This window comes from Propithecus coquereli, unplaced genomic scaffold (genome assembly GCF_000956105.1).
Source record: "Propithecus coquereli isolate 6110/MARCELLA unplaced genomic scaffold, Pcoq_1.0 Scaffold2, whole genome shotgun sequence".
NCBI classification, from domain to species: domain Eukaryota; kingdom Metazoa; phylum Chordata; class Mammalia; order Primates; family Indriidae; genus Propithecus; species Propithecus coquereli.
The window spans coordinates 2743452-2757186 of record NW_012144966.1 but is presented as its reverse complement, the minus strand read 5'-3'; the positions used below and the strand labels follow the sequence as shown (position 1 = coordinate 2757186).

The window sequence follows — 13735 nt, the reverse complement described above, 5'->3', positions numbered from 1 at the left end:
AGTGATGAATTACAGCATAAAGAGGGAATGCATTTTGTAATCCACAGGATCAGATATGCAGCTCTAAGCAGTTACCAGTAAATATTTTAGTGTTCTTCCTATTATGTTAATTTTAAAATGAAAACTGAAGTACAGCAGTTCCACTTACACAAGAATTGACAAAAGCAAATTAGAAGAACCCTAAAATTAGTCTTCCTTAATTGGGTAGGATTTAACTTATCCATCTGAACAAACCCACTTCCCCATCCTTAGATCCAAAAGAATGCCAGTATTGGTCTATTTCAATACTTTTCTAGTTCATACTTAAGTCATATTGTATAGTCTTTGATTTTAGGAACCAACACAAAGTAAAATCCTAAAATCAACAACTCACTTAGAAAAGAAAGAGGGTTCCGGAAATTAATCCAGACATAAGTCATTCCAATCTTCCTGTTAGTGCAAATCCATTTACAAAATTGGCCAAGTGGTTAATAACTTCCAAAAAGTTCTTCAAAAATTATGTTTCAATTTCAAATTAAAGAACTCGAAGAATTTCCAGAGAATCCAGCATCACTTATAAAAGATAGACCTTTACCAGTTTACTTTGTTCTATCTTACTTTGTATTAAACAATGGACTTAATGATTATTTCATATGGCATATACTTCAGAACCTACTCTTTTAGAAGGGCTCACTGATGATCCAACTGCTTTTAGGAATTTATCAGTATCTGCAGGGGACAGCTGGCTGGCAGCTAGAGTCAGGTCATACAGTAAGTTTAAATGTTCCAACATCAAACACAGGAAATGATCGGGGGGGGCAATGATACCCAATTGCAATACTCTAAGGCAGCAGGTAAGTCACTCTTCACCTAGATCAACAGCTGCCAATAAATTTGTGTGCACAATTTTAATGAATGAGTCTGCTCTAGTTTAACTAATGAACCTGCCACTGAGCTGAGAAAGGGAGGTAAGAATTGCACTTGCAATTCTAGCTGATAAATTCATTAGACTTTTATAAGGCAAATAATGTAGAAAGTTAGAACAGAATTTCTAGAACCATTTATCCTGTGATGTTGTAAAATCAAAGTACTACTTTATTAAATGAGTTATTTTACACAATATGAACATCAATATAATTACAATTGTAAAAAAATTTTTTATAACAAGGATGGACTGATTTTCAGGTTTCCAAATCAGAGTCAACTGTACATTTACATAGAATTGTCTTTGCATGAAGCCCAAAAGGGAACAGCATAAAAATGAGTGTTTCTGTAGCCCCTTTATTTTTGCTGATCAACAGTTTGTTAGAAAAGCAGTTGCAGGTTTGTTACCTAAGGTCTGAGACAGTAGAAGAGTCAAAGGTGTCATGAATTCACCTATAAAACATAAGCAAAATTTTCAGTGAATGTAACCACTACAACTTATATGCATTTCAAATGTCTAAGAAGACTGTCAAAGTAGTCACTGATAGCTTTATCAACTGGACTTTATAATCAGATCTGTGATGAATTTACTTTATTTATTTATTTATTTTTTGAGATAGAGTCTTGCTGTTGTCTGTCGCCTAGGGTAGAGTGCGGGGTGGCATCAGCCTAGCTCATAGCAACCTCCAACTCCCTGGGCTCAAGAGATTCTCCTGCCTTAGCCTCGTGAGTAGCTGGGACTACAGACGCATACTACCATGCCCAGATAATTTTTATTTTTATTTAATAGAGAAGGGTGTCTTGCTCTTGCTCAGGCTGGTCTGGAACTCCTGAGTTCAAGCAATGCTCCCGCCTCAGCCTCCCAGAGTGCCAGGACTACAAGCGTGAGCCACCACGCCTGGCCGATGAATTTACTTTAAAAACAATTCTCACACACACCCCCCCCACCACCTACCCCACAATTTAGGGGAAAAAAAACCCAGTCATAATAGAAGGCATAAACTGATGATTTTCAAGCAACTATCAAGTTTATACAGTGCATGCCTACATTTTTTGCCCTATATTTTAATACCCAGAAGCTCTGCTAAGCATTGTTAAGTAAGTGTAAAAAGGTGCTCAGGATCATTGGTCTGCATCATTGCTGAGAGGGAGACCCTCAAATATCTTTATAATCACTACTTTCTTTAAGCTGATACGTCTCTTCCATTCCTGGACCAAAGTTGGCCAGCATCTACTCATCCCGCCATTTTTGGCTAAAGTAGTACAAATTTGGGTGTTTCAAAGGCATTGAAAAGAAATGGTCTGGGAAAAAGGACTTTTAATAATTGTAAAGTGTTCTAGTAAATTCTAAGTAACAATTGTAAAGTTCTAGTAATGAAATTAAGTTAAACATTAACTTTAAAAGGGGAGGCAATAAAGTCTCACAAGGCAGAAATTAATTTCAGAATTACATAGGATAGTTTTGGTCCTGTATACAATGCTGACAATAACAAACCAATATAAAAAGAGGTCAATTACCTGTAAACAACTTTATGCCTGAACATCAGCCAATTCTGGAGGAAGTGGAGTCTTAGGATGCTTGCTCTCAAAGTGCTGCTTGAAGGTCTTAGGGTCTGGCATTTGTGTCTAATAAAAAAAAATTGTGCAAAAAAGAAAGCTAGACTTTATGAAATAAAAATGTGCTACCTTTTAAAATCCTGAACTTGCTCATGATAGACAATTATCACAAAATACTTTTAAATTCCTACAACTTAGTGGTTGGCATATGAAGAAGGGCTCTGTGACAAAGAAATTCCTAACATTCTCACATTTTACATATAAAGAAGGGGTAGGTCACACAGAATGTATACTGTTCATCTGATCAACATCAAACAATAGGTAACATTTACTGAATCCTTACTATAGTAAACATGTTACCTTAATTCTCACAGAACTTTCATAGTCATCTTGAGCATCTCCTATCATCCTCATTTTACATGATAAGACAACTAAAACCCAGAGTTTAATTTGCCCAAGTCCTTTATTTTAATCTAGCACTAGCTACTTCAGCTGTCAAATACTACACTATACTGACTTCCCTTGGCAACGACTTTCAATTATTTATTCTTCAACATACCCAATTACACAAACACGAAATAAAAGTTTTTGGTTTTGAGTTTTTAAATACGTGAACTACTCTAGTACTTTTAGGTCAAGTTATTTCTTCATCCCTAATCTAGTAAAATTTTATTTTCACCCTGCCTCTTTCTAAACAGAATCAGAAGCTACTCACTTTCATTATTTTGATTGTATCAAAGCTTGCTATAGGTAAGATATTTAACATAATAGAGTCCCTCTCTTAGATTATCAAGAACTTTCATGTCGTTAGGAATTTCTACATCATTGAAAATGAGTTCAAAAGATAACAAACTTCAGTCTAGAAACCACATCTTACCAAGATCCTTCCCATTCATATCATCAATCCTACCCAGGTATAGGGCCTTGCAAATTATACATATGTGTATGTATTGGACTAACCCCACTATGCTTTTTTCCTTTGGCACTGCCATTACTAACTTCAAGAGTAATGAGCTTAAACAAACAGGCAAGAAAGAGACTCTGATTTGGAATTTCAGAAGGACTTCTTTGAAAGGCAGTATATAGTGGTCCAGAGGGTGGACTCTGGAGCTGGATTGCCAAGGTTCAGATACCAGCTCTTCTCACTAGCTGGGTGACCCCACATGAGTTATTTAATTCTTATGACTCAGTTTACTCTCCTGTAAAATGGGAATAAAAGTACTTTATCTCATAGGGTTGTCATGTCGATTAAATAAGTGAATACATGCAAAACACCTGATCTGTACCTGGCACATGGAAAGCACTCAGTAGTAGTAGTTGTTATTACTACTATTCTTCAAATCTAGTAAAACACATTCATTCCAGTAAAAGCCCTTAACATGAATATATTCTATATAGTTTTGTAGACCTCCTAATTATAGAGTTAGTGAAGGAAAAAAAAGCCAATTATATAACCAGAGATGTATTCACTAGCATCTTACATAGCTCTAAGAATGTAAATCTGACTTCCTTACAAAGTTCAAAGTATATTATATGCCCTTATGAAGACATCTTTATTCTCTATGAGGGAAGGGGTTTTGTTCTTTCCGTTTCTCCAGCACCTAGAGGATTGTGCCTGGCCACAGGAGCCATTCAAAAAATATCTGTTGAATGAAAATGGATTCCTGAAATAACCAGCTCTCAAATCTACTATTTCAAGTAAAGCATCTATTTTGTTACAGTTTCAAAATTTTAATCTGTACAAACAAGTTTATAATGAAAGAACTGCCCACAGGAAAGCTGTCTTTCAATTCTCCTTACCCTACAGACAGTGCAGGTATATATTAAGGCAGCTTTGGCAGCAGCCTTTTGGTCATGTCCTTGTTTCTTCTTTTGTCCAGCTTGCTTTTTGGCGTTTTTCTGCTGAGACTGGATCTTCTGCTGTCCACGAGCCATATCTAAAAACAGAAGGTGAGGCATTAGAGTGATTTACTCTAATATGGAGTAACCTGAGCATAATAACTTTCTCGACGTTAAAGCCTTAAGTTTTATAGAAACATCTGGCAACTTAAAATATATGGATTTTCAAACTCTCACGTACAATGCTACTAAAGTATCCACTGGTACAACCACTATGGAAAACCAGTTGGTAACTGTCTACTCTATGATCCAGCAATTCCACTCTTGGTATATATAACCAACAGAAATGCAAATATTATATACACCAAAACGTGTACAAGAACATTCAGAGGACCTGTCCCAAAACTAGAAACAATGTAAATGCCCATTAATAGTAAAACAGATACACAGATTGTATATATGTATCTTTACAATATTTATACAAGGAAATACTATGCAGCATTCAAAAAAATTGTCACAAAACTTGGTTGTAGCTCCATATTAAGGAAAGAAGCCAGTTACAAAAAATTTACATTATATAAAGTTCAAAACAGACCAAGCTAATCTATTGTGAAAGAGGTCACCTTGGGGGTAATGACTGGGAAGAGAGAGCATGAAAGGGACTTATCCAGTGCTGAAACTGTTCTATATCTTGAACCAAGTAATGGTTACACAGATGTGTTTACTTGTAAAAATTCACTTAACTGTATACCTAAGATTTGTGCATTTTATTGTATGTAATCTTCAAAAGTTTAGGCTCCTCAATCATTTATTTGATCATTTTGCAAAGGTACTTTCCCCTCCCAGTATTGTTGACTTGCAATTCTTACAACTTTAAGAGAAATAAGAGCTGTCAGCTAATCCTTCTTAAGGAGACCATAGGAACAGGTGGGAACTGTTCTCTTAAATACTTAGGTTTTATAAAACTGTTATTCTAAATTTTTCTAAAAAGTTGGTCTTTGTTGGATTGCTGTACAAATTATAAAATAACATTAAATTAGTTTCCAGCTGAGAATGAATCTGGTAAAAGGGTTCTTTTACAAAGTTAAAAGATACCACGTTTTTACTACTGATGGTCTAAAGTGAACCTAAATGGGTTAAAAATAAAAATAAGCAACTGAAAAAAATTACTTTTACTTTTCCATTAAAATTACACCATACAAGTTAAATCCATTCATAAGGGGTCTATAATGAATCCCAAGTGCTTTTTAAATATACTAAAATTGGATCGTAAGTAGAATTCCTATGTATAGTTTTGACTAGCATTGTAATTAAATTCCAAATCATTGCAGGGCATAAACACACAATGCATCTACAACGACTTCACCAGTAAATAGTGCTGGCTTTTTCTGACTGGAACGCTAATTAGCAAATGGATCTGAGGTCAAAGCATTTCATAGAAACAACAGAGTTCCCCCACACCCGCCAAAAGGAAAACTAGAAAAATAAATACGCTGATTGGAAAAGTTCCCACTAGCATTAAACACTGAACTGAAAGTCATATAAAATATAGAAGAGGATCGATGCTTTTCTAGAAAGTCAGTTGAACATTGTACCAATTACAAAAATGTATAGTATGCTAGCCTAATATAAGAACCCCATTCCCACCAAACAACGGTAAATATTACCAGCTGTGTTAGTCCTTAAAGACTAAGCTTCCATTTTTGCATTTTTAAGATCAGATCCTTACTAATTCTGAGCCAAATGGAATGATTTTTTAAGAAGTATATTTAAGTCTATATGCTATGGCAAGCTTACAAACCTATTCCCATGGAAACAGGTTTGGATACATATGTATTATTTGAATGATAGTAATCAGGTGTTCAATCTTTATGTATACCAATGTTTTATTACATTCTTAATGTCTGTGTCTTAGTATTGGGACTTTATATTAGAAAACTTCAGTCCTCTTACACATCCTAACTCTTCTGCACAATATATGTATCTTAACATACTTATCCTGTGGGTAACTTAATTGTTTCACATTGAAAAAAAATCTTATAAAATGGCAGGCCACTAATTCCAGAAGTTTGTTATTTAGAAGTTATTAGCTATTTTGATAATATTTTCATGCAGGACCTGTAAAAGCAGTGTCATTAAATACACAAAATTATTTTTAACTTTTGCATTTAGGACTTTCCCTAAAATATAACATTATGCAATAGATTTAACCCATTTTCCATCATCACCTAACAACAGTAACAAAAAAGTCAAAACAGCCTTAATAAATAAAAGAGGCAGCAGTCGCTTATTCTTAAAACAGAAAACTTAAGGCCAGGTAAAGGAAATTGAACCACACAAGCTAAATGCGTGGGGTAGGCCCCTAACTTCTGACAACACACTGCATTGATTTCCTTTCTGAAAGCAGAAATGCAAAAGAACAAACCACCTGCTTTTGGACAGCTCAACTTAGGACTTGTTCTCAAGCCAATGGAATTTTCTACAAAATCTTTAGCATAACTGCTCCTTGATTAAATGCGACAAGCTGAAGGGCAAGAAGTCATTTACAAATATGTACATGCTGGTTTTGATGTAACTCCTATTTAGTGTGGTTTTCCGAGGGGGCTGCAAAGAAGGAAGTAGTAGGACGAACAAGTTCTTAAATGAGGTGCTCTCGCAGGAGGCAACAAGTAAGCACTGCCCCAAAGATCCTTTTAAAACCAACACAAATGAGTAAGAAGAAAAGGATTTTGGATTCAGGAAGTAGGCTCGTTCTCCATAACCATCTGAAAGGAAGAGGCCCAGGCACTGTTCAACATCCTGACCCAGCTTTTAACTACATCGCTTTGGGGAGAGGAGCAGAAGCACATACCAGAAGTAAGGTCTACTTCACCCAACACTACACTGACTCCAGTTGCAGCCTGACGCACCTTCCTTCCCAAACTGGACTCTCCGGTCTCTGCAACCCCTTCCTCCTTACTGCCACCGAAGGCCACACAGCCCCCACCTACTTGCCAGACCTCCAGGACCCTGGCCCAAGACGCGCCTCCTGGAGGCCTTGACTGCCCAAAACCCGGCCCCTTCGGCCATGGGGAGCCCCAGCCTCCAGAAACCGACCAGCTGCTGTCGCCAGGGGGTAAGGTTACCGCTCCGCTCCCGCGGCTGGCCAGTGACCCGGCCACCTGCAGGGCCTGGCAGGCGCCCGAGCTTCCCCTCCTTCCCGCGGCCCGCGCCGGGACGAGCTTGGCCCTGTAGCCCCAGGGAGGCCGGCGGCCCCTCGCGACCCGCCGCGACCCCTACGGCCCTCACCACCCACCACGCCGGTTCCGGGGCGCCCTACGGCGTCAGCGGTGTCCCAGCTGCCGCTCACCCGGGCCGGGACAGTCTTGCGTCGGAGAGACAGCGTAGCGCGAGAGGGCCGGGGTAGGTCGCCGGAGGGAGAGGAAGACGGAGCGCGCCCAGCACCGCTTTGGCCTCCTCTACCCGCCAAGGAGGGGAAAGAGGAGAGCCGGGAGCACAACAGCCCGCGCCTCGCACGCCCGCCACCGCCGCGCGCCCGCCGCCGCCTCAGCCTTAGGGGAAGCCACTACGCCTCGTGCCCGCGCACGCTGCGCCTCTCTCCCAGGCGCCCCGGCACCGCCTGCTCCTTGCAGCCCCGCCCACCCGCTTTCCTGCGGCCTCCTCCCCGCCCCCACCCGCTCGCACGCCTGCGCCCCTTCCGGTCGCGCGGGCCAATGGCAGCGCGCCCCTATTACATAAGCGCGAGGGGCGGGTCCTGGCCGACGTGAACTGCAGGGGGCGCCGCCCTCTGTCCCTGGGCGCTCCTCCTCTCCAGCGGTCTTTCTCTCCGGGTGGCCTTTTCACCCGGCCCTGGCAGCCGCGTGATATCGGTCCTGGCGCGTGACCGGCTGTAGCGTGTTTCCGAGGTTGGTCGCTTGGTCACTCAGGCAGGCGGCGGTCCGGCCTCTGGCCCCGCTCCTTTTCTCACGCGCCGCCGTGTCTGGCGTGCCCGTCTCGGCGGCGCCCTACTGTGCACCGACTGAGAGGCACCGGCCGGGGAGAGGATCCCGGGCCGCCGCGTGGGCCACCGACCCCGGACCCCCGCTGCCCGGGCGCACCCGCTGCCCCGCCCCCAGTGAAGTTCAGGGCCGAGCGGCCCTAACACGGACGCGCAGCCTTTGTTCTCTCACTGGCACCCTTTACCTCACTCCCACGGAAACCCTAGTTATTTTACCAACCTGGGCTTTTAGTGAGTTCTACATTCAAACCGGACAGCCCCATGAAAAATTACTGGCCAGGTCTTCCTGGTCGGCTTAGGCTGACTACTAACAGTATACAGCACTGAGTTGCTAATATTTGGGGGGGGGGGGTTAAATTTTTCTCTTTTTCTCTCCAGGCAGTGGCAGCAAACTTTCAATATCTGATTAAGAGCTATGGCAATTGTAACTATTATTACATTTGCTGATTATCTGGAAATGGCATTTTAGACATCGGCTTTATTGTGCATCTTTACCCCCTCACCCCCACACACATTGGTTTCTAATTAGATGCATTGGTGATAAAAAGAAAAAGGCTTTTGCATTTGATGTTCTCACTTTGCCCATAGTCTTCACTCTCCCAGCCTGGCTTGTCAGTGCCAGGAGATGTAGGTTGAATTTTAATTTATCCCAGATAACCTGGACTGGGATGTAGATGACACAGAATTTTTGAACTAGCCAAGAAGGAATTAACTGCCTATTGAATTTGACATTTGAGCAGGATGGAATACGAAATGAAAGGTGGCGTGCAGTGATCTGGCTGTGTAGTCCTATCTATCCTCGTTTTAGCTCTCCTCACCGTCACTTATGCTCTGGACAAGATTACATGTTTAGATTGTAGTCATCACTCTCTTGTACTAGATTGTAAAATCATTTTCATCACTACATACCCAGTGAGTAGCAGCGTGTTAAACATAGGAAGCATTGAATAAATGGATATTGACCAAATGAACTGAGTGCTTTTAAAGAGAGCAGGTTTTTAAACTAACAAATAAAGCTATAGCTGAATCATCAACAGTCACCAAAACCATAATAGTTGTATTAATGTGGCTGATAGAGGATGAGGTACTTGGAGACCCTAGAGATAGGAAATCCAAAGAGCTGTCTGTGTTTGACTAGCTGTGAGTGACAGTGAACAGTGGAAAAAGACAGTGAAATCTGGCTGACAAAGATAAGTCTCCTTAACTAGAGAGGTGACTACTCTTGTGAGGTAGGTTAATATGTCACTCTTTACCATGGCCTAGATGAACTATCCATTAAAGCCAGTTCTTTTTAAGTTTTTGAGTCATACTTCCTTTGAAACTTTGGTAAAAGCTATGGACTTTGCCTCCAGAAAGTTCATATACATATAAACTTACTCTCATAGGTAGAGTTTCTTAATCTCAGTACCATTGAAATTTGGATTGAATGATTCTTTGTTAAGGGGATCGGGATATGTCCTGGGGATTGTAGGATGTTTAGCAACATCCCTGTCTTCTACCTGCTTGATGTCAGTAGCACCCATCTCCAGACTAAAAATATCTCCAGACATTGTCACATGTTCCCTGGGGGTCAAAATCTCCCCTGAGAACCACTGCCTAGAGGATGTGGCATAATGGTAACTTTATGTGATGCTTAGGGCATTTAGAATGCAAAGAAAAATATGAAAAAAAGGAATGGATAAGATACAACATCTGTGAAGTGACAAACAGTAAATGAAAGGTAAATGAATTAACATTACTACCAGATGGTGTCCTGCTTATATTATAGAAATGTGACAGCAAATGGGATATAAACTCCTTAGAAGGATTTCTACACACATTTCTGCTTTTAATTGTGAATGCTACAATACTTCTCCTATTTTTCCTCTTCTGCCTTTAGACAATTACTCAAGTTTAATATGCAATAAACTTGTGCGTATTTTATCCAAAGTCACAAGCAGATTAAAATACTTCCCTGAAGACCTGAAAGGCTTACTTATTATTTGTATTCATGTCAGATATTCAGAGATGAAAGGAAGTGTGATTAATCAACATATTATTTCCCAAATAAAAAGATTATTCTGACAGATTTATAGTGACAAGTAATAGCAACAGCAATAGCAACAACAATAAACTCAAATGTTTTCTTTGCTGGCTCTTACTCTTCCACTCATCTTCTACTTGTTGACATTTCTCAGGGATGCAACCTGGATGGTCTTGTCTTCTTTATAACTCTTTCCCTAAAGGAATCTCATTCACTGTTGTGGCTTTAAATAACAAACTTCAGATGACCCCCACATTTCTATCTCTAGTTCAAACCTCTCTTCTGTGCTCCAAATTGACATATCCAAATGCTTACTTTCCCTCTCCACTTCGATGTTTTATGGACATTTCACATTTAATATCATATTGTATTGATTCTGAGAAGCCATTGATTGTAAGTCACATGTATGTTCATTAAGATAAAAAAAATTACTGCCAATGAAACTATGACATAATGCTAATATGCCCTTGATTCTAAGATACATCTCGATTTCAGAGGTTAAAATGGATTTAAAAAATAATGTGACTTATTAGATGAGCATCAAAAACAATGAAATACTTAGGAATAAACTTACCAAGAGAAATGAAAAACTTACATTCTGAATACTAAACAACTTTGTTGAAAGAAATTAAAGAAGACCTAAGTAAATGGAAAAACATCTATATTCATGGATCAGAAGACTTAATATTGTAAAGATGCAAATAATCCCCAAGTTGATCTACAGATTCAATACAATGCCTATCAAAATCCTAGCTGGCACCTTTGCATAAATTGACAAGTTTATTCTAAAATTCATATGGAAATTCAAGAACCCCAGAATACCCAAAACAATCTTGAAAAGAAGAACAAAATTGGAAGGCTCACACTTCCCAGTTTCTAAACTTACTACAAAGTGTTCTTTGGTGGGCATATCTATGCAAACCTACTCACAAAGTCCAAGGAAGCTGAGAGGCTGAAGAAAGAGGCTGACAAATCCAGTTTCTCTGAAAGAAACATTTAATAGGGACTTATAGACAGACCCAGGGCTTAAATACTGAGGGAATGTGTAGGACAATTGAAGTTGACCCTCAGGGTAAGGCAAGAATTTGCTTAAGGGCAGCATTTATGGTAAGTTTTTGACCTGAAGGCAGGATTTATGGTAAGTACATGAAAGTAGAAATCTTAGAGGCAATCCCAGAACTGGGGCTAATCAGAAGTCATCATGGTATATTAGCATCCAAGATGGAGTTATTTTATCTTCCATAATCTACCCCCCTAATCTGGCTCCTACAATCTCGTGTGCTCTCCTAGTTCCTGATGGTTCCTAAATCTTTAGAGGGGAGAGTGTGGATGACACGTTGCATCAGTATGTTTTCTACGTGTAAGCAGAGGCTGCAGCAATACAGACAACAGCAGGCTTTGTTGAATCATCTCTAGTCTTCAGAATATCATGATGTTAGTTTTCTCAGAAGACATAAAACAATGAGAGATATATAACATCAGTAATTTGAACCATGCGCACAAGGATTATATCAAAAGAGAATTTTATGCCGGGATGAAAAACAAAATTAAAAAAAATATTTCATTAGGGAGTCAACTAATAACACCATGAAGAAAATTAAAACCCTGTTCTTCTTCTTCTTTTTTTTTTTTATGAGACAGAGTCTCACTGTGTTACCCGGGCTAGAGTGCCGTGGCGTCATCCTAGCTCACAGCAACCTCAAACTCCTGGGCTCAAGCGATCCTCCTGCCTCAGCCTCTCGAGTAGCTGGGACTACAGGCATGCGCCACCATGCCCGGCTAATTTTTTCTACATATTTTTAGTTGTCCAATTAATTTCTTTCTAATTTTAGTAGAGACGGGGTCTCGCTCTTGCTCAGGCTGGTTTCGAACTCCTGAGCTCAAACAATCCACCCGCCTCGGCCTCCCAGAGAGCTAGGATTACAGGCGTGAGCCACCGCGCCCGGCCTAAAACCCTGTTCTTCTTTAGAGACTTGTAGCAAGAAAATAATTCAGGGCTTAGCCCAAATTGTAGGCAAATAATAAAAACTCAAAAACAATGCTTACAGTTAGAATCTAATAATGAGTGTACTATAGTTTTCTTCTGAAACATAATTTTTCTCTCTCCAGTCTCCCCATTTTTACCAAGGGTAAATCACAGTAGGACCAATTTATTTGCAAAATAGATTTTAGTCTCATTAAACGTGGCCTGATAATTTGCATAAAATGCAGCAAGAATAGTGATTGACTATACAGCCTCTTTTAAAGTTGGCTTTGCTGGGACTTTCATAAGGAATTTCAGATTAGTCATTTTAAAATCCTCAAGGCCAGGAAGCCAAGAGAAAAATTCACCATCAGACTGGTAATACCTGTACTAATTGCATGAATTCCTGTTTTCTGAAGGTCCCAAAATATCTTGAGGTTCCTGCGTTTGTCAGAAAGTGGCATTCTTTACTTGTGACAGGTCAGGAACCTTGTAAGGGAACCACACAGATAAGGTACCAGGCCAGTCTTTCCAAGGAAATTTTTATTGTCTCTATAAAGTCAACTTCAATTCTTCAAAGCAGTCTGGTCATATCTGAACATATGCCATTCTAGTCAATGCCTTGGTAAAATAACCACAGTTTCCAATGTGCCTTGTTACAAAATAAGACATATTCTTATTGTACTTGTGCCAATGACTGTATTGCCATAAAATAAGAATACTCAGGAATAGTTTCCAAATTTTGCAGAATTCAGGTAGAGAGAAAGGTAAATTTTTCTCACCAAAGTGTACTTTACCCAAGTGCTCTAAGCTATAAATAGCTCAAAAGAAAAAAAGGTTTTCTTGACTCTTCTTCAGTCAGAGTAGCAGCCTTCCAAACAGGATGTTTCTTTTCGCCTTGGAACTTCCATCCGAAAACCAAGCAGCTCTGTCAGTCAAGTGAGAGCTGTTTCTCAGGCACTGTAGAATCTAGTAGCTCCTCACACAGTTCCAGAGTCAGTCCTAAGGAAAAAGGGGCTCCCTGCGTGTGAGTATCTCCTTGTATTCTCCAGGTAGCATTGAAACTGCCCTTTATAAAATTAATAAAGGTCCACAAGATGGGAGCCATGGTAGGGGAAATAGATATATAATGAACCATTGTTCCCTAGCTTGTTTTCCTATAATTGCTTACTACTCAGGAATCGTATAGCTGATGGTCATGAAGATTCTTAACTTTCTTCATTACTCCCATAGGTAACATCACCCGTGTGAAACCTAAGGCTAAGTTTTTGAGATAACTTCCAGGCCCTGCATTCTAGTAGAATGGCTGACCCACCAAGACCATACCAAGGAAATGGCTCAACTCATCTTGCCACCCCCACCTAAGAACTGACTCAGAAAAGAAGACAATTCCTACACTCCTACAATTAGTAACACGACCAATTAGCAGACCCAATTGAGTAGCCCTTTGCCC

At 40.0% G+C, this 13735-nt stretch overlaps 1 protein-coding gene across 2 annotated transcripts in view; it reads right to left on the bottom strand.

The window, feature by feature from the left end:
- ZNF706 (zinc finger protein 706) overlaps positions 1–7945 on the bottom strand; it is a 47270-nt gene extending 39325 nt beyond the window's left edge. The window contains exons 1-4 of one of the 2 annotated variants that reach the window (XM_012643635.1): positions 7649–7945; positions 4261–4397; positions 2422–2529; positions 1044–1356 (exon numbers count right to left, since the gene is read on the bottom strand). In XM_012643635.1, the coding sequence (XP_012499089.1) occupies positions 2434–2529; positions 4261–4395 (231 nt within the window). In that variant the 5' untranslated portion in view covers positions 4396–4397; positions 7649–7945 and the 3' untranslated portion in view covers positions 1044–1356; positions 2422–2433. Of the gene's footprint in view, positions 1–1043; positions 1357–2421; positions 2530–4260; positions 4398–7648 lie in introns of those variants that run through there. The other variant, XM_012643637.1, reaches the window with a different exon arrangement.
- Positions 7946–13735: the final 5790 nt, after the last annotated feature.